The 19492-nt window shown below is 29.4% G+C and overlaps 3 protein-coding genes across 9 annotated transcripts; all 3 read left to right on the plus strand.

Moving 5' to 3' along the window:
• Window positions 1-245: 245 nt before the first annotated feature.
• Window positions 246-1889, plus strand: LOC105637873 (uncharacterized). Its single transcript, XM_012221531.4, has one exon. The coding sequence runs from the start codon at window positions 340-342 to the stop codon at window positions 1759-1761; it is 1422 nt and encodes a 473-aa protein (XP_012076921.1). The 5' UTR covers window positions 246-339; the 3' UTR covers window positions 1762-1889.
• A 2414-nt stretch (window positions 1890-4303) lies between these two features.
• CNX7 (co-factor for nitrate, reductase and xanthine dehydrogenase 7) lies at window positions 4304-12681 on the plus strand. Of its 7 annotated transcripts, none has more exons than XM_089726125.1 (4): window positions 4304-4456; window positions 10078-10172; window positions 11643-11789; window positions 12151-12681. In XM_089726125.1, exon 4 carries the CDS (start codon window positions 12191-12193, stop codon window positions 12500-12502), a length of 312 nt encoding a protein of 103 aa, XP_089582251.1. In that variant the 5' UTR covers window positions 4304-4456; window positions 10078-10172; window positions 11643-11789; window positions 12151-12190; the 3' UTR covers window positions 12503-12681. The 7 variants fall into 7 exon arrangements, with proteins under 7 accessions (XP_089582251.1, XP_089582250.1, XP_089582253.1 ...); XM_089726124.1 differs by having other exon boundaries at window positions 11646-11789; XM_089726127.1 differs by having other exon boundaries at window positions 10078-10142; window positions 11646-11789.
• A 1375-nt stretch (window positions 12682-14056) lies between these two features.
• LOC105640431 (cell wall / vacuolar inhibitor of fructosidase 1) lies at window positions 14057-14853 on the plus strand. Its single transcript, XM_012224747.4, has one exon. It carries the CDS (start codon window positions 14188-14190, stop codon window positions 14716-14718), a length of 531 nt encoding a protein of 176 aa, XP_012080137.1. The 5' UTR covers window positions 14057-14187; the 3' UTR covers window positions 14719-14853.
• Window positions 14854-19492: the final 4639 nt, after the last annotated feature.

The following is a 19492-nucleotide window of genomic DNA, read 5'->3' on the forward strand; positions in this document are numbered from 1 at the left end:
AAAATATGATTGAATTGGTATATGCAAATGAGAAAGTAAATGGTTGTGAAGTGAGAGATTCAAACCCTTGATGTCATTGTCGGAGGATTGGCTACTAATAATCTCAATGAAAAGTTTGAGAAGGTAATTATCATAACAACCGGCAAAATAGCATTAATAAAGAAGCCATTAATGAACAGATGAATTGGATAAAAAGCTACAAGCACATGGATATTGACTTTTGACTCTCCACTAACAAACAAACAATTGAATTTTGTACTCTATAAATCTCCATTTTTACACTTTGGCAAGCTCTCCCTTACCCAACAAAATTTTCATTTTTCCTCAATTTCCCCAAACATGAACCTGCTCTTTATTCTCTTCCTCTCTTTTCTTATTCTTCAATCGCTCAAACTCACTTCAGCTGCCTGCCACGTGAATGATGAGTCGGGTCTTTTGGCTTTCAAATCCGGTATCACCCACGATCCTTCGGGCATGCTCAGCTCCTGGAAATCCGGCACCGATTGCTGCAGTTGGGCGGGTATCACTTGCCTCGTCAACAACCGGGTCACTGCCATTTCTCTCGTTGGGCAGCCGGAAAAACCGACTAGCTTCTTATCCGGTACAATATCACCATCTCTAGTAAAAGTCGAAAATCTTGATGGGATTTACTTTCAAAACTTGAAAAATATTACGGGCAAATTTCCGGATCTTTTGTTCAGTTTACCCAAACTCCAATTTGTATACATAGAAAATAGCAAGCTTTCGGGTCAAATACCTAGCAATATAGGTAAATTAACCCAACTGGGTGCACTGAGTTTGGCTGGGAATCGGTTTGCTGGACCAATACCGAGTTCAATATCCCAGTTAACTGAGCTGACTCAGCTCAAACTCGGTGGCAATCTCCTCACTGGTAATATCCCTGTAGGAATTAGCAAACTTAAAAGCTTAACTTACCTTAGTCTCAAACAAAACCAACTTTCAGGTTCAATTCCTGATATCTCATCACTTACAAATCTCAGAATTCTTGAACTTTCCCACAATAAATTTTCAGGGAAAATCCCAATTTCGATATCATCATTGGCACCAAAATTAGCCTACCTCGAGTTAGGGCACAATAAATTGTACGGACAAATACCTGATTTTCTTGGATCTTTTACAGCATTAGACACATTAGATCTTTCATGGAATAACTTTACAGGGACGGTACCAAAATCTTTTGGGAACCTCACGAAAATCTTCAATCTTGATCTTTCTCATAATTTTCTTGTAGACCCATTTCCTGTGATGAATGTTAAAGGAATAGAGTCTCTTGATTTGTCTCATAACCAATTCCATCTTAAACAAATACCCACTTGGGTCACTTCCTCTCCCATTATTTTTTCTCTGAAACTTGCAAAATGTGGGATTAAAATGAGCTTAAACGCTTGGAAGCCAAAGGAGACTTATTTCTATGATTACATTGATTTATCTGAAAATGAAATTTCAGGTAGTCCAATTTGGTTATTGAACAAGACAGATTATTTAGTTGGGTTTTGGGCTTCCAAAAACAAGTTGAAATTTGATATGGGTTCTTTGAGAATTGTTAATACATTGAAGTATTTGGATTTGTCAAGAAATTTGGTTTATGGAAAAGTACCAAAGACAGTTTCTGGATTGACAAGATTGAACGTGAGTTATAATCATCTTTGTGGACAAATTCCACCAACAAAATTTCCTGTTAGTGCATTTGTAGGAAATGATTGCCTGTGTGGGTCTCCACTGCCTCTTTGCAAGGTTTAGGGTTTCGATAGTCAATCAAATGAATAAAATTGATAGTGGTGGGGAAGAAAAGGAAGGCAGAAAGAGAGGAATGTAACAATTTGTTGTTTTCTTGCTCTTTCAACGAGGAAGACTGTTATAGCTTGTTAGTCGCTTGTCTTATTGATTCAGAAAAAAAAAAAAAAAAAGTTTGTTTGTTTTGTCTATCAAATAAGCAGCTTAATTTGAATGACAAAAAATTATTTTATTTAAATTCCGTTTGTTTCCGTAAAATAATTTGTAAGAAAATATTTTTTACAATTTTCTGTTATTTGAGGCCTTCAGGAAAATAAGTCAATTAGAAAATATTTTTCTAGTGAAAGAAAAATTAAGTCATTTTGTAAGGAAAATAGTTTTTTAGTAAAATATTTTTCGGACGTCGACAAATCTTAAAAATTCATATTTTTTTAATTTATTAATTATCATCGTCACTAACTCCAGTCATTATTTACCGCCTTCACCGTTGGTCATCGACGGCTTTCATAGTTTATATTTTTTTTTTTTTTTTGCATTCTTCCTATATCTAAAAATTTTTAAATTATAAAATGTATATTATTGTTAATATTTTTTATGGTCTTATGAGATACTTTAATATTTTTAACGAATTTTAAATATTACAACCAAATAACGAAAAATAAGTCATTTGAAAGATATTTTTTAAAGAAAATATTTTCATAAAAAATATTTTTCAAAAAATTATTTTCCTGCAAATTATTTTGCAGAAATAACCGGAGCATTAAAAGCTAAGTTTTCTTGACTTTTATGGTAAGTTGTATAGTTTATTTTTTACGAGAAGACAAATATTTTCACCTAATATTTAAAATTACAAATTATATATTAGAATTACAAATTATATCCTACTCTGTAAAAGAGACTCTATATTAGATATAATTTAACTTTATATTTTACTTGTTGGACTATATGCTTCAAGAAGTGGTAGGTATAATTTAATTATAGATGATGAATTTTAATTTTATATTTTGTACTGAATTTTTTTAGTTATTATGAAGTATTTTTAACTTTTACATAATTAATTTATAATATTCATCATTAAATTAAATTTATATTGCATACGAATAGTATACATTCATTTGTTACAGTCGTATTATGATAATAGTTAAATAATAAGTTAAATTTGTATAACCATTCAGCAGTAAGCTGTTGATTTAAATTCGGCATCATCATTCGGCCTAAATAAACAATCCCTAATTTTATTAGTATTTTCTAAATTACGTCTTTCCTTTTAAGATCCTTATAAACTTCGTCCTCACATAACTAATGATGATCTTTTGATTTCAAAATGCAAAATTTTATGAATATGTACAATTGCAAGAAAATGTGAGGTAATGGTTTGGTTCGGTTCGGTTCAATTTTAAATTATATAATTTGATTTGGTTTTAATGGTTCATTATTTTTATAATTTTATAAAATTGGATTAAAATTTAAAACGAGTTCAATTACTTCACTTGTCAAACTATAAAGATATTACAAATATTAGCTTCCCTATAATTATAGCAGCTCGATTTGATTTAAAAGATAAAATAATATTCCATTCATTTCATTTTAATAGCAAAATTTCATTTTATCTATAAGAATTAAAAAAAAATGATCAGAATATGTTGATTTTCTAAAAATATATAGTAAAATGTCTAAATTAATCTTATTATCTTAAAATTAAAAATTCACCGTTTAATTTTACTATAAAATCAATGCTAATTTTATCTCATAATAAATAAAAATAAAATTATTAACATATTCTCAAAATCCTAAATGAATATTTAAAATGAAAATAAAATAATAATTTATTATTATTAAAGTGAAACGGGAGTAATAAATGACATTCAAAGTGATTTATAAGAATTAAAAAAAAAAAAAAAAAGCACTACTCAAACACAATAACTACAATTTTATATGAAAATCATTGATAAATAATTCAGTTCAACTCAATATACGTGGATAGGGCCAGCTGGTTCTGCTTCTCATAGGTTAGGCCACGAGTATTTAAAAAAATTATACTGTCTCCTTTTTAAAAAAGATATTTCACTCTCTATTTTTATACAGATTACAGTTATTATGGTTAAATGACAATTTTATATATATAATTTTTATATTATGTCTATTATAAATAACTCATGAGCAATTATTATATTAAAATAATAAATAATAATTAATGAGTTTTATTGAAAATAAGATAAATTAATAAGGATATAGTAGACAATTTAAAGATTAACTACGATGCAAGAAAGAAAAGTGAACTATATTTTGAGACAAAATTAAAATGAAAGATGAACTATCGTTTTGGGTGTAGAGATAAGAAACATTGGTTTTTATTATTTTTATGTAAAAATTTGGTTAAATTAAAGAGTTTGACTTACCTACAATAGAATCAATTTTAGTATTGTTTCGTATTTAGATATTAATTTATTTTTTCAAAAATACAAAAGCTTTTATTATTATTATCATTATTTTATTATTATACTATTAGCAGCAAATTAAATAATCAATATTTTTATACCGCCGTCAGTCTATTTTGTTTAGTGCTTTAGTCCACAATCACATGGATATGGTGGTAAATAAGCAACATCTTTCAGTTTGAATACCTCTTCGAGGCTCCTGTTCAGCGAGCGGTGACAGTAGCTTGAAGATCCTCTTATCCTTCCTTCTGTCATCATTTACGGTATCTTTCTATTCTAATTTTTTATCTGTTTGTTTGATTTACTCAATTGGTTTTCCGTTTTATGGCTGTTTTCATTTGTATGCGAAGGATTTTGCAGTGTGTATATTTATTTATTATTCATCCATGGAAGACCCACATGTGTTTGATTGATTATAGCTCATAGAAACAATATAATCAGATATACCAATTTTCCCATAATGGTCTCTAACCAATAGAAGGTTTGACTGGTTGAATTCAGTTGAGCTATATGGGTCTGAATTTTGTGGAAGGTCTCACATTCTTGGTTTGGTAATTGGTAATTCAGTTCATCCCTAAATTAACTAATCAAGGGTTGTAGCTTAGTCTGGTTGTTTTCATTGTTTATACATCGGTGCTTGTTAACTGGTTGTTTGGTTGGTAATTCTGTGACTTTTGTTCATTTGGAAGGTAATCTGTCTTCGATCATTCTAATTTTCAAAGAGACTACATTTTTATCTTTTTTTTTTCCCACAAATCATATAAATTGCTAACGTGTGTGGGAAATCATAGATTATTACGGGAACAAGTAGCGGGGAAGTTGCAAAAGAGTAAACAGGAGTTTTGGTATTGCTTTTTCTTTTTCTTTTTTTTTTTTTTTTCCCACGGGCATGCTTTAGATGAATATTCTGAGTTACTAATATTCATAAGTTCATATTGACTAACAGCTTTGTATTGAGCACCTAATTTTTGAATCAAATGCCCAAGTATTGCTAGTTCTCTTTCTACCCTCCAACCTTTTCATCCCTTTTTCTTATTTGAAATTTAAGGCAGATTAGATGCCATCTCAAATCACTTTCTTAAATCAGGGTGTTCACTTTTCATAGAGAAGAAGTAAATACTAGCCTTTTTAAACTGATACTTAAAAGCAGCCTGCACATCTTCATTCTATTAATATTGACTAGCTTTGTATGTTGGCTTACCTTAGGCTGATGGATGAGAGAGTAAGGTTTTTAGGTTATGTTTTTCATGCTTTTCTATTTTAAGCACCATTCATTTTAATTTATGTAGTCTTTTTGCGATTTGACATCTGCTAGTAATGGAAATGCAAAGCGCCTATAAACACGCACTTTTGAATCCTACCAGAGTGTGAATGTGCGATATTAGAGATTAGGCCATTCTGAGAAGCACAAAATTGTAATGTTTTGTAAAGTTATAATCTACATTAGTAATATGAAACAGGTTTTTTCAGCTAGGTTCCAATCTCAGGAATATGGAATGTAATAATTAATAGCCTGTACTTTTTCATCTTTATTTCTATTCTTGATCATTTGAGGATGAGATTTTATGTATTTCGTGTCTAGTGATACAATTTATTTTCTGACTCGAGCTTTGCAGCTTCAGAAAATAGTTTTCACTCCTCAGGCTCTTGTGTTGTATGCATAGCATGAAAAATTACGTTAGGTGGCAAGTGCCTTTCTTTTTCTTTTTCTTTTTTTTTATTATTTTTTTTTTTGGGGTCTACTCAAATGTCTGACTAATATTTTGTGCTTGAAGCAATTGCAAAAAGTTTTCCAACTGTTGCAACCATTCATTGTAATTTCTACTCTAAAATTTTGTGAGAAATTGATGGACAATGAATGAGGATATATTGTCCTTAAATGATACTAGTTAAGAAAGTAAAATATTTGGTTGATGATGGTTATGATATCAAAGTGTTGATTTTGCATCTGTAGGTTATCAATAATGTAAATAACTCTTCATCACTGTCTAAGCCATACTCTGGCAGACTATCTAGATGTTAAGGTATGAATTCATGAGAGGTTTGAAAGAATGATTGCATTGCTTATGGTGCTATTGGTCAATTGGAATAGAGATCCTTATAGTCTATATGTACCATGGGCTGGTGGTACTATGATGTATTAGTTTTGGATATATGGAATTATTGTTCGATTAGCTTTGTTGTTGAAGTTTATTGGTGCCCTGGAATTAGCTTCTAGGTCGAGCATAATATGGATTGACATGTGATGCTATTAACATTCAGAAAATCTGTATTTGCTTTTGGTTATAGGTGGTGAAGTGCCACAATCTGAGTTTGAATCTAGAACAACTGGAGTTGCTGCTAATTGTCTTAATGGGGGTGTGCAAGGTTTTTAAGAGTGGATATGAGAGAGGTCGACCAGTATGCCAATACTGGGGAATATTGCAGGAGTGAGAGCTAACACCATTTAGCACTTCCTGCTGTACAAAATAGACAATGTTAGGAAAATTATAACAAGTGGAGTTTGTAGGCAAACGAGACTAGCTGAATGCAAACCAGGTTACGGTAGTTGGCTCGTTCTGTTGTTTGCTTAGTTGCTTATGCTAAAACTTGAAGTAGGACCATTAGGTGATGCTCCTGGCATCACGGCCGAGTGAGGTGTTGGTAAGCTGTTAAAACGGGAAAGTGAAAAGGTAATACCCACATTTACTGTTAAAACATGAATGAGGTTGAATTTTCTACTTGGAAGGCAATTTATGGTTTTATTGTTCCAATCATGGAATAGATGAAATACATCAAAAAATGGATTTTTGTTCAAGAAAGAAATCTTCATGTTTTAATTGAGAATTATTGATGTAGCACTTGTTTTTGCAAGTATTTTTAGACAGTCACTCCAATGGTGTTTTGTTTCCACATTCTGTGGTGTCGCATTCTCCTAACTTTTCTCTATGCGTATGTGTGTTATGGCTGCGCCAATGAGAAGAAGAGTATGGGATCTATGAATTAATAATTTGCTGGAACAATTAGTTTACTTAAGTGTTAGACAATGTTGGAGTTAAGAATGCAGCAATCCAATGGCAGAAAGAGCTATAAAATGAATAAGAACAAATAGAAGAAGAATAGGAGGGACTTGTATTGATTATATGTCTGTGATTACAATTTCTGTATCTGGTATTTGAATTGAAGACACAAAGAGCAAGGAACAAAAGAACAAAAGAGCCAAACAATTAAAGAAAGGATAATGGTTGCAAGCAGCCCCCAGGAACAAGCCCGTAGCATAATACCCTGCTGCAATATACCATAGTTATTAAAGGTGCGCCTCAAGGGCTTGCGCCTCAACTACCCTGAGGAGGGCGATTTCACTCAGGCCATCGCCTTTGGGTAGAGGCGTGCGCCTTTTTGAGCCTTTTTTGCACCTAAGGCTCGAGAAAGGTGCACCTTTCTATTTTTTGTTTTCTAGAACAAGTCACCCAGGGTTTTTTTCAATATAAAGCTATCTAGCCAACATCAATTTACACAAAATAAATAAATAAATAAAAAATAAATAAAATGCAACACAAACTGGTGATGTGCTTTGTGATCCAACTTCCACTCCTTTGTCTAGCACTCACCTCTTGCAATCCAGTCTTTAGCCCCATTCCATCTAGATATAACTCTTTCAATTTTTTCCAATATTTGCTTTCTGTTTCTTTTCTTTTTTCCATTTTTTTGATTATACTCTTTTCTGCCTTAACTTTCATATCTTAAAATATAACTTGTCATGTTGCCATTTTTGTTCTGATTTATGCGTGTTTCTTTCTGTGTTTTCTACTTTTTTCCCTTTTTTTTTGATTGATATCTTAAACTATATTTTTTCAGATTTATGTATTTTATTCTTTTTTTTTTATGCGCCTCACTTCACTCAGGTGTGCGCCTTTTCCTGGAGGCTAGAGCCTAGGCTCCAGCAGCCCCTTGCGCCTTAGTGCGCCTTTTGCCTTTGATTACTATGCAATATATTGAAGATTCCAAGAGATGCCCTCCCACTCTTGCCAGCAGCCTCTACATAATCTCTTTCCATAACTAACTACGCTAACCTGATAGCCTGCCTTGATCTCCAATCTTCATAGTGCTATTTCCATTATTATCCCCTGTTTTTTTAATTCTCCTTGAGTACACCTTATAGGGTCTTGGGCCATGATCCACAGCTCTATCAGACATTTTACTAGTGTTAGTAGTTGTTAATTGGTCCATATAAATATGTAAGAGATATATTTTCATTTAAGCATTATTACAATGAACAAGAAATCTCTCTAAAAATTATTTTTCTCCTCTAATTTTCTTGTATTTTCCCTCTCTTTCTTTTTGTTTCTCATCCACCAAAGACCTAGCTGGGCTAGGGGGTGTAACAATGTGCCGTTGTCCATTTTGGTGGGCTTGATGACTAACAAAATCCAACCCTTTTCTTGTATCCAAGTCTTTCAAAAGGTATGATTTGGTCAAAGTTGAAATGGAATGTGGTCTATTATACTCATCATTTTTTTTACAAATTATTCACTTCATTTCAACTCTATCATAACTTCCATCGATGTCTCTTTAATTGCAAAATATAGTCTAATTTTGACCAAATGGGAATAATTGCAAAGAATTTTTGAGGTTCAGGGTAAAACAGTATATCAATGTCCTTTCTTTTAGACTATGTTTGGTTAGATGTAATCATTTATATAATGGAATGATTACATTATATGGGGTGGATTATGGAATTTGGGTGAGTTTTTTTTTTTAATTTTTTTTAATTTTTTTATATTGTAATGTAATGAAGATTCTTATTGTAATCCTAATTATGTAATCATATCCATTATATAAAAAACACATGTGTTATCAATTAAATTACAATTTGAAATCCTCAAAGCTATGCTCGTTTAAACCCTAACACTTTGTTTGGATGAAGGGAGAGAGGGATATTAAAGTAAGGTATAATAAAGTATAATACGAGAAAGTATGGTAAATGTGTTTTTTGTGTTTGTGGGAAATGTATGGTAAATGAGGGTTTAATAACATTGTTTTGTTTGGTTTGATGGTAGAGGAAGGTACTGTGAAATATAAATATTATGAAAATACTCTTATCATGGAAGATTAATAAATATAATTATGGATAATTTTGAAAATTAAATTTTTTAACCATGCTTACACCCAGTTCGGGGTGTTGAAGATTGGGCCGTGTAGATGGGTTTTCAACCTCTCAAATAACTTTCAAAAAACCATACTCTCTCTCAAACTCTCTTCCCAAACGACTAAATAATCCCCCTCTACCTTACTTTACTCTCCAAACCTATCAAATAACCTCATCCAAACAATCTGTAACCGCACAATCAAAACTCTATCGTTCAAAAGTCACCTAGCACCACCTCCTCCACCACCACTGACGACCAACTTTTATTTACCTCCACCACACTGCCTCCACCATTGCCTCTTCCATCAACTTAGTTGGCCATCGGATTTCTCCTTTGCTCCATTTTCACGTTTTCTTCTTCTTCTTACTGTGGCTGAAATTTGTCACCCATATTCTTGATTGCTATCAGGTAACTGGAAGACTACATTTTTCTTGGTTTGAAGTTTCATCTTGTTTAGTAGTTAGTTTTATTGTGAGTTCCACTTTTGGGTGTGTTCATTGGTTTTTGGTGTGATTTGGAGGTTGGGATCTTCTGGGTGTTCCAGAGATTGTGGCTTTTGCATTTGGTATTGGCATTGCTCGAATGCAGACCTGAAACAAGAACCAAGTGATTTGCCGAAGGGACACTCTGCAATTTTGTGATTTTATCTTTGGAAGGAATAAAAATTTGAAAAAGTTCATTGATCTTAGATATATTTAGTTTATCATATTTTTGTCTCTAACAGCGCTATGCCTTACAAAATTTGCTTTCTGCAGACCTGTTAGCTAACTCCAAATGCTCATTGCTTGTTGTTAGAGATCCAGAGGATAGGACTGATTTGGTAATCACTATGCTCGGTGATGCTGTTTCTGTAAGTCAATTATATCTATCTGAACCAAGAAAGCCTTTGGTTACCTTGAAAACTGGCAACTTGTATGTCTGAAAGAAAAATATTTAACTCTTGGTGTTTTAGAATTTAGATCCAATTTGGTTATGTTGAAACTAGAATGCACTTCTTTAAGGTTAGCTAATTGAGTTATTTTATTTTTTAACTTGTAGAAGCAATTCTCAGAATTTGCTTTGAGATCTTAACTTTTGGTTTGGTACCCAACTCAATTATAACCTAATTGTTTATTAAGAAAATTCATTATCAAGGCTTAATATGATTTGTTGAGAATTCTTTATTAAGTGTAGCCTTAGTATTACATTACTGGTAAAGTATGATTGTTTATTGAGTCATCTCCAATATTAAATCCAAAAACTCAGTATGTAGTTGTAGGTAAAAGGCCTAATTGTATCTAGAATTTTGAAACTGAAATAGAAAGCTCAGTTGAATAAGTTTATTTTGATGCCTAAATATTTACATGTTAAACCTTAGCCAGTCCTGATTTGACCGAGTCAGTTTGGTATGTATGGACCTTGTAGTTTGTGGGTTTTCTGTTCTACCACCTAAAAGATATTGAGTTGTGGATATGTTTATGTTTTCTTCCTGTATTGCTTCTACTCTTTTTTGTCTTTTCAGTTTTTAATTTTGAAATTCCGGAATCTTGTTTTCGAACTGTATGTTTATTTTTTGTGTGTTTATTTGCCACAAATAATTTATTGGGTTTTATAATTATGTTCCGGAAAGATTCTTATGGGGTAGATGTCCAGAGTGTTGATGTTGTGGCTATCTGGTTTTTGATGCTGTTTGAAAAATGTAAGATTGATGGTTGTGATTGTTGATTATTCCAAATTATCTGATGATTGGTAAGATATGAAGTTAGTCTTTGGATTTTGAAACACTTCATGTCATCAGGTGCCTGATGTTTATTTCCTCTGGTATCTGTTTTGCATTGGTAATATAGTCTTGAGTTGGGGTTGTAGTTGCTGTGATGGTTTAATCAAACAAGAATATCTATAGCCGATGCGGCACATGAAGTGGACCTGTTACTCAGTAGTTATCTTGCTGATGCTAAATATCAAACATAACATGCTCCTCTAAATTTCACGGCTGCTGTAATTGGACACGATCACATGTCTCTGTTTGATTATTTGTTTGGGGCATTCATTAGAATATACCATATTTAACTCCGACATGTGAAAGTTTGTATTATTTTGCTTAATGTAGTGAGTAGCAGATAGGTAATTTATTTTACCCAATTAGAAAGCTGAGAATCAGCTCTATTTTGATTGAATATTATTTCACTTAACCTATGAGCTGGCTCAAGTGACCAGTAAGTAATACAATAGCTGCATAATACGACTATGTGCTCAACAACTCTCTTATTTGAAATTACTAACTTATTTCAAATTGCTATATCTAAATATGTAGATTCATATTTGATACTTTATGTTTTAGCAGTCAATTATGGAGCTGTGATGACAAATTTACCCTTCAGTTGCCTGTCAGTTTAAATTTGAAACGCAACTTAAATTGACAAAAGATTGAATTTTGAAGTGTTTGCAAGGCTCCAAAGTCTAGGCACAAGCGTCCAAAAGTTATTCAGTAAGCTCTTCCAATTTGGCCAATATATTATTTTTTTCATTTCTTGAATTAATTGAAGTTGATAAAGTTTAATCATCTCTGTGTTTCACTGTCTATTGAAGGATTCAAGCAAATATAACATTTATAATTGATTCGATGCTATGTTCTGGAACTTATTTTTACAATTATTTTTTTTAATTGCAATTAAACATAATAATAGAATGTTAATTACATTCCATTTTGTTACATATTTCATTCCATTTGAACCTTGATTTCATTGCATTACATTATGCTCCACCAAACATAGCCTTAGTGTTTTCCTTTTGCTGTTGTGAATATTTTGTGTTTCGACATTTTTCAATACTGAGTGTCACCATTGCAGATATATGTTTCACTTTGATTGATGCTTTCCTCGTTCCGCTATGGATGCTATAAAAATCAAGACCAATAATGTCAATACCAGACCTGTGGGCAATGAGGATTCATCTGTTAAAATTAAGGTATTGTTCTTCGCTAGAGCTCGAGATCTAACCGGTTTAACAGAGGTGCCATTAGAGGTTTCATCTGGTGCTACTACAAGTGACTGTTTGGATAAGCTTGTATCAAAATTCCCAGGTTTGCAAGAAATCCGCAATTGCATAGTGGTTGCTCTAAATGAGGAGTACACAACAGAGTCAGCAGTTGTTAAAGACAAAGATGAATTGGCAATTATACCTCCCATTAGTGGAGGCTGATTTTTCTTGCAGGTTTCTTTCTCTCTTTTTTTTTTTTTTTTTTTTTTTTTTTTTTTTTTTTTTTTTTTTTGAGAAGTTCTTGCAGGTTTCTTGAATCTCATGAATAAGAACATGGTGATTTACAATATATCTATAGTCCTCTGTTTAATGAATGATGTTTTCTTGGGTTTTTTTTAAAATAATTGTAAGATCATATTGAATAAAGTAATAAAAATTAGGGGTGGTATTTTTTTTTTTTTACATGAAAATATTAAATTTTAAATGAAGGTCATAAAATTTTGTGAAATTTTTTTAGTTTGCCGGTTACTGCATTAGACTAGTTAGATGAAGTTTAATTATTTTATGTCCAGTAACGATGTCGTAATATAGATAAAATATATAATTTGAGCCTTAAATTTTTATTAGATATTTAATTTGATATAAAATCAATATTAAATCAATTTAGGCTTAATCGTAAATTTCATCATGAACTTTTGAGCAATTGGAATTTCATATTAAATTAAATTTATCTTTATACGCCGAGTAGTAAAAACTTATTGACATGTTAACAATCTATCTATATATAGATATATAATTTCTAAAGTTTAAATGCTTATATGGTAATATATTAGAATATTAAGTTGAGATGTGATATTTTATTTTTTCATTATTAATAAAAAATAATTTTTTTAATGAAATAATGGAGTTCCAAATTAATAAATTTAATGGATGATTTCATTATAATTAATATTTTTTACATTTAATAAATATTGAGGTTTTTATTTAATAGTTATTATTTAAAAAAAAAACCCTAATGGAGTTATAATAGACTCGTAATTAATAAAAATGAATTAAACAATATAATTACATAAACAAATAGAATTAAAATATCAATTGCAATTCACTAGAATTTTATTTCATTAAAATTAAATATTCTTATACCTCATCTAACTTGAGTATATGATAATTTTAAAGAGAAAAAAATAATTAATTAACTATATCAGTTGAATTACAATAATTAATGGTACTAATTAATATTTCAGTTCGATACTTGAAAATTTTTTTTAAAAAAACTTATAACTTTACTTTTAATTTTTTAATTAAAAATAAATAAGTAAAAAATTAAATTCAATTTAATTTTAAAGAACATAAAATTACAGGGTTTATGTATCGCACGGCACATGACTAGTTGCAACTTAAAAACTCACAATTACAACTTAAAAGCTAATTAAGATATTTCCAACTTATAAAAGCAAATTAAGATTAAAATTTTGATAAAAATAATATAAAAATAAGATTCACAGTTAAACTTGGGTTAACTTAACCAATTTATGTCCTTTTAATTTTAGATCAAATAAAATACCAAATGAAAATTTAAGATTCAAACTTACTAAAACAAAAAGGTTTTGCCTGAAGTTGTTATATGATCCTTGCCCAAAGGCGAACCTCAAGGGTCAATCCAATCACATACTTTTGAAACATTCTTACACCTCATTCACAAGGAATATAACTGTCTCCTCAAATATTGGAGTATTAGAAGCAACATTATTAATTTTGTCCTATAAAAATACTTCCAAATCCAAAAATAACTAAAACCCATAAGAATTCATTACTTTGCGAATCCTTTATACTTTTTCCCTAAAAACCCATCACCAAAAATAAAAAAATAAAAAAATAAAAACAATAAAAAAAAGAAAGAAAAGAAAATGAAAAATCTTTTTCTACTCTTAATATTCATTCTTCCTGTTCATGCAACAATTCCAAGCATAATAGGCAGTAACCTAATAGAACAAACATGCAAACAAACACCTTACTATAAACTCTGCGTATGGTCTCTCGTATCAAATCCTCATAGCTTTAGTACTGATCTAATTGGATTAGCTAAAATAATGATTTACACAATTGATGCTAAGGCCACAAATGCTCTTGAACGTATTAACAACCTTCTTGATCAAAGTAGCAGCTTAATTAGCCTAGAAGAGCGACAAGAATTGAGAGTTTGTGCTGATCGTTATAGTGTTATTATTAGAGGAGATGTTCCTCAGTCTATCGAAGCTTTAAGGACAGGTAACTATAATTTTGCTTATGAAGGAGCTTCTGATGCTGCAGCTGAGGCTATGTCTTGTGAAGAAGGATTTTCCCGCGTCGGAAAGTCGCCCATTTCGGAGATCAACATAGCGGTGCATGATGTTTCAGTTGTGGCTGCTTCCATTAATAAGATTATTATAAGCAGTTGAGTTTTTTCCCGTTCTTTTTTTTTTTTTTTTTTGTTTTTTTTGAGACAAGATATTTCTTTGTTATTTTCTAACAAAGGAAAATATGTAATAATTAATGTTTTTGCTGTCTTAATAAAATTTTTAAGTTCTAATTCAGTTTTGTTGTCATTGTCGGGTAAAATAGATTTTAAAGTTAATTCATCATTTAATGAAATTACAAGTTGTATATATGTATTGACAAAGAATAATAGACCCACATATAGTAACATTAACGGGAAAAATTTAGATAGAGTTGGTGCATATGCTCCCATAAATTAAACCAATAAAAAAATATATTATCATTTTTTAATATTTTATTTAAAAATATAAGAAAAACCAACTAGAAAAATCTAACCAGAGATAAAACATCGGAAAACGGAATTTCAATTCTAGATAAAGACATCCTCATTAACTAGAAAAGCACTGCCAGTAGCCTTGGTGGTTGTAACTGTTAACATATGTTTTGTACACCTGAAGAATGGTCACATTTTGAGTTGTCCATTTATTTTATTAAACGAGTATTAACTAGCAAATCATAATTTAACTCTTTGAAGTTTAATAAAAAATTTTTAATGATTTTTAAAATTTTTTTGGCTTTTGAAAACACTGTGGGTTATACACAATAAAAGATAATTCACCAAATTAGTGAAAACACTTGTAATCAAGAACACTCAAACTCTTTTATAAATTATTATAAATATGTCATAAGGTTTGTATATTATTAGTGCAAGAGTGTGAATTTGAAGAGGCTACTTTGCGAAGCCGTGAGAATTTTTTTTATTCTTCAGCTTTATATATTCTCTCTTTTATATAGGTATGATAATTTTTTCCATATTTAATTACCATTATAGAAAATATTGTGAGATGTATGGTGTATTTGAATTCCACAATACATTTATTCTCACATGATATATATATATATATATATATATATATATATATATATATATATATATATATATATATATATATATAATGGTTGTTGGCTCAAGTTAATCCAGGATCGTTGAGCATAAAATAATTATTTTATCCTCATCTACTCATGTAAAATGTCATTTATGCCCCACTAAAAATTGACAGGGTTTAAACGGATTGGAAATTTGAATTTCAAATCTGTATCTCTCTTCATTAAATAACCCTAGACAAAGTAGCAATTGGGTTACATTCACCAATGCACATGCTAGGCTTTTATTTTACTATTATTAATTGTTTTCCTTTTATTGTATTTATTTTTATTTAATATATATATTAATGTCATGTTCCTTTCATAATATGTTTTTATATATTTTAATTTTGTATGACAAATAATACAAATATGTTATTCCAATTAAGGTTCATCAATACCCACTGCAAATGTTATAGATTAGTTGTTTGGGTCAAATTGAATGGACGAGGGCTTTTAGCTTGGATGGTATATGTGGAGGCTACTTAATTTGGGTTTCAAAGGATTGATCCTAGGATTAATTCCTCCATGTGTCATTTTTTTTTAAATTTGACAAAATTATTAATTTAAATAGAGATCAAATGACGTGAATACATATTTATCCAACTAAACATTAGTCAATTGTTAGTATTATAAAATTTATTTATTTTTGAGTAAAATAAATAATGTGAGCTTATAAAACAAGTATATACTCGCTCTAATTTGATTAATTAATTGAAAATGTTGAAATTATAATATGTACAAGTCGTATTAGAGACAATTACAGTAGCAATGTAGATAGTGTGACATAAAAATTGAAGAGGCTAATTCAATTGCTTTACAATAATTTGCATATATAGTATGCTCACCAAACTTATATAATGGAATATTGTAGTAGATTTTTGAAAATTTTGTTAAATGGACAAATGATTTAATAGCATAATCGACTACTCATATAATTTGAATGATTTAGATACAAATAATAGTATCATATTCCTTTCATAATATATTTTTATATATTTTAATTTTGTATGACAAATAATACAATTGTGTTAGGGTTCATCAATACCCACAGCGAATGTTATATATTAATTGTTTAGGTCAAAATGAATGGATAACTGCTCTTAGTTTGAATGGCATGTGTGCAGGTTGCTCGAACTAGTGACAGGGATTGCTCCCATGATCAATTCTCCTTGTGTCATTTTTTTTTTAAATTTGATGAAATTTTTAATTTAAATAGTGATCAAATGATGTGAATGTACATTTATTCAACTAAACATTAGTCTATTGATAGCATTATACAATTTTATTGGTTTTTGAGTGAAATAGATAATGTGAGCTTACAAAACAAGTATATGCTCGCTCTATCTCATGGAGGATTCAAACGACAGATTAACTTGTATTAACCACCTAAATCGATCAGTTAATTGAAAAGATTGAAAGTATAATATATATAAGTCGTTGTAAAGCCAATTATGGTAGCAATATAGATAGTGTGACATAGAAATTGAAAAGACTAATTCAATTGTTCTACGATAATTTGTTCGATAGCATAATTTAAGTTGTCTATACAGTACACTTACCAAATTAATGTAATTGAAGATTGTAGTAGATTTTTGAAAATTTTGTTAAATGGACAAATGATTTAATAGCACAACCTACTACTCATATAGTTTGAATGATTTCAATAAAAAAAATGGTGTCATGTTCCTTTCATAATATATTTTTATACATTTTAATTTTGTATGACAAATAATACAAATGTGCTATTCTAACTAGGGTTCATCAATACCCACATCGAATGTTATATATTAATTGTTTGGGTTTGAATAAATGGATGAGTTCTCTTAGCTTGGATGGCATAAGTGCAACTCCCTTGACTTGCATATAGAGGTTAGTCCTAAGACTTCATAATCTTTTCTAATACAATATTCTCCATCTTTAAGAATTGGTTTATTGGCTCAATACAATGACATGCATGATGTTGAATTGGTTTGGTAGACAACTTAGTTGCTGATTATTGGCTTTGACAAAAACATTTAATGCATTAATGATGAGCCACCAGCATTATTTTTTTTTATAGCATTAATAATGATGACTTTACTTCCCTCCAAAACTCATCCACTTTCCCACAAATTTATCCCCCAAAATCACCCAAGGCTATAAGTGTCTTTTTGGATGACATGATCAGGCTATATATATCATAAATGAAATTTCTAGATTCTTGAATGACATTTCTTTTATTATACTATTAAAAAATATCATAAAGATATATCAATAGAAAAAAAAATATAGCATAATTTTTTATTATTAAAGTAAAAATTAATAGATAGACACATGTTCAGGAATATGAATTAAAAATATTGAAATTTATAGAGATAAATAAAAAAAAAGTAAAATGAAAGGTGGTAAAATTCATTGTTTTGATTTATTTTAAAATTAATATAAAAAATAATTAACTCGCTATTTCATTAAAATCCATGAATAAATAATTTATTTTAAATAATTAAAAGTTATATAAATCTTCAACTTATTAATACTATAATTAATCAATTATATTTAATATAATTTAATCTAATAATTTTTTTTAATTTCTTAATATAAAATAATAATTGCCCATATCATTAAAATTTATAAATTATGTAATTTATTTATACCAGTAAAAGCTATATAAATTGTTACTTAACACGCTATTAATTCTCTAATGTTATAGTAATCAATTACATTTAAGATGGTTTAATTCAATTATAAATTATTTTATTTTTAAATAAATATAAAAGTAAATAATTAAGTTATATACATGTCATTAATTTGGAATCCTACATGGCAACACCAAGGAAAATTCTGCTTGTTTTATATATATATATATATATATATATATATATATATTTGATTTGATAGTTTAGGACTGCAAAAATATGGTAAATAATTTTTAAAAAAGGAGACAAAAAAAAAAGTTTGAGTAAGAACTACTAACCACATTAGTAGAAATAGTTAAAATGTAGAAAATTTTGAACTTTTGAGAAAAACTGAATGGTATATTTAAAAGTAGGGGCCAAGACACCTTTTGCAGAAGAATACAGTGATACAACTTATATATAGTATTTCTTGAGATTAAACAATTTAAGATTAAAAAAAAAAGGTGCATTACTACATCATTTAAAAAAAAATGGAAACGTTTAGATAGGAAACGTTAAAGATACATTAAAGATAGGAAACGATTGTTGGATGAAACATTTGTTACTTTACAAATTTGAAAGTAAACATTTATTACAAAGTATAATATATTAATACATTAATTGAATAATTCATTGTTATTAAACTTTATTATTTTTAAAAAACTAATAATTAATAGTAATTACTTAAAGCCACATTAAATAACCAAATCAAACTAAACCAAAAACACTAATTAAGTCAAAAGAAATTCAAACCAAACCAATATATTAATACATTGAATAATCAAATCCAACCAAACTAAAAATACTAATTCAAAATAAATTCAAACCAAACCGAACCAAACCAATATGTTAATATATTAAATAATCAAATTAAATCATGTCAAGTAGAAGTCTAATTGGAGGAATATGCTATATGTCAAATTAAAATACCAAGTGGATGTGCTACATATCAGTTTTCTAGGGAAAAAATGCTTGCTTTATATATATACTAGTGATAATACCCATGCTTTGCATGGTTTTAATATCTTAATTTTGTATTAATTTTAAATTTTCTCAATTATAATATTATTAACGATTTCTTATTATTGTAATATATTGTGTAATTTTATTCGAATTTATTGCTCTATTTGTCTAGAATATGTATCTTTCTCTGTTT

This window comes from Jatropha curcas, chromosome 9 (genome assembly GCF_041381405.1).
Source record: "Jatropha curcas cultivar XTBG-Jc1 chromosome 9, XTBG_Jcur_1.0, whole genome shotgun sequence".
In the NCBI taxonomy this organism is placed as follows: Eukaryota; Viridiplantae; Streptophyta; class Magnoliopsida; order Malpighiales; family Euphorbiaceae; genus Jatropha; species Jatropha curcas.

Bases quoted from the DNA above. Each gene is read 5' to 3' on its own strand.
- CNX7 (XM_089726125.1), top strand. From the start codon at position 12,191: ATGGATGCTATAAAAATCAAGACCAATAATGTCAATACCAGACCTGTG.
- LOC105640431 (XM_012224747.4), top strand. From the start codon at position 14,188: ATGAAAAATCTTTTTCTACTCTTAATATTCATTCTTCCTGTTCATGCA.
- LOC105637873 (XM_012221531.4), top strand. From the start codon at position 340: ATGAACCTGCTCTTTATTCTCTTCCTCTCTTTTCTTATTCTTCAATCG.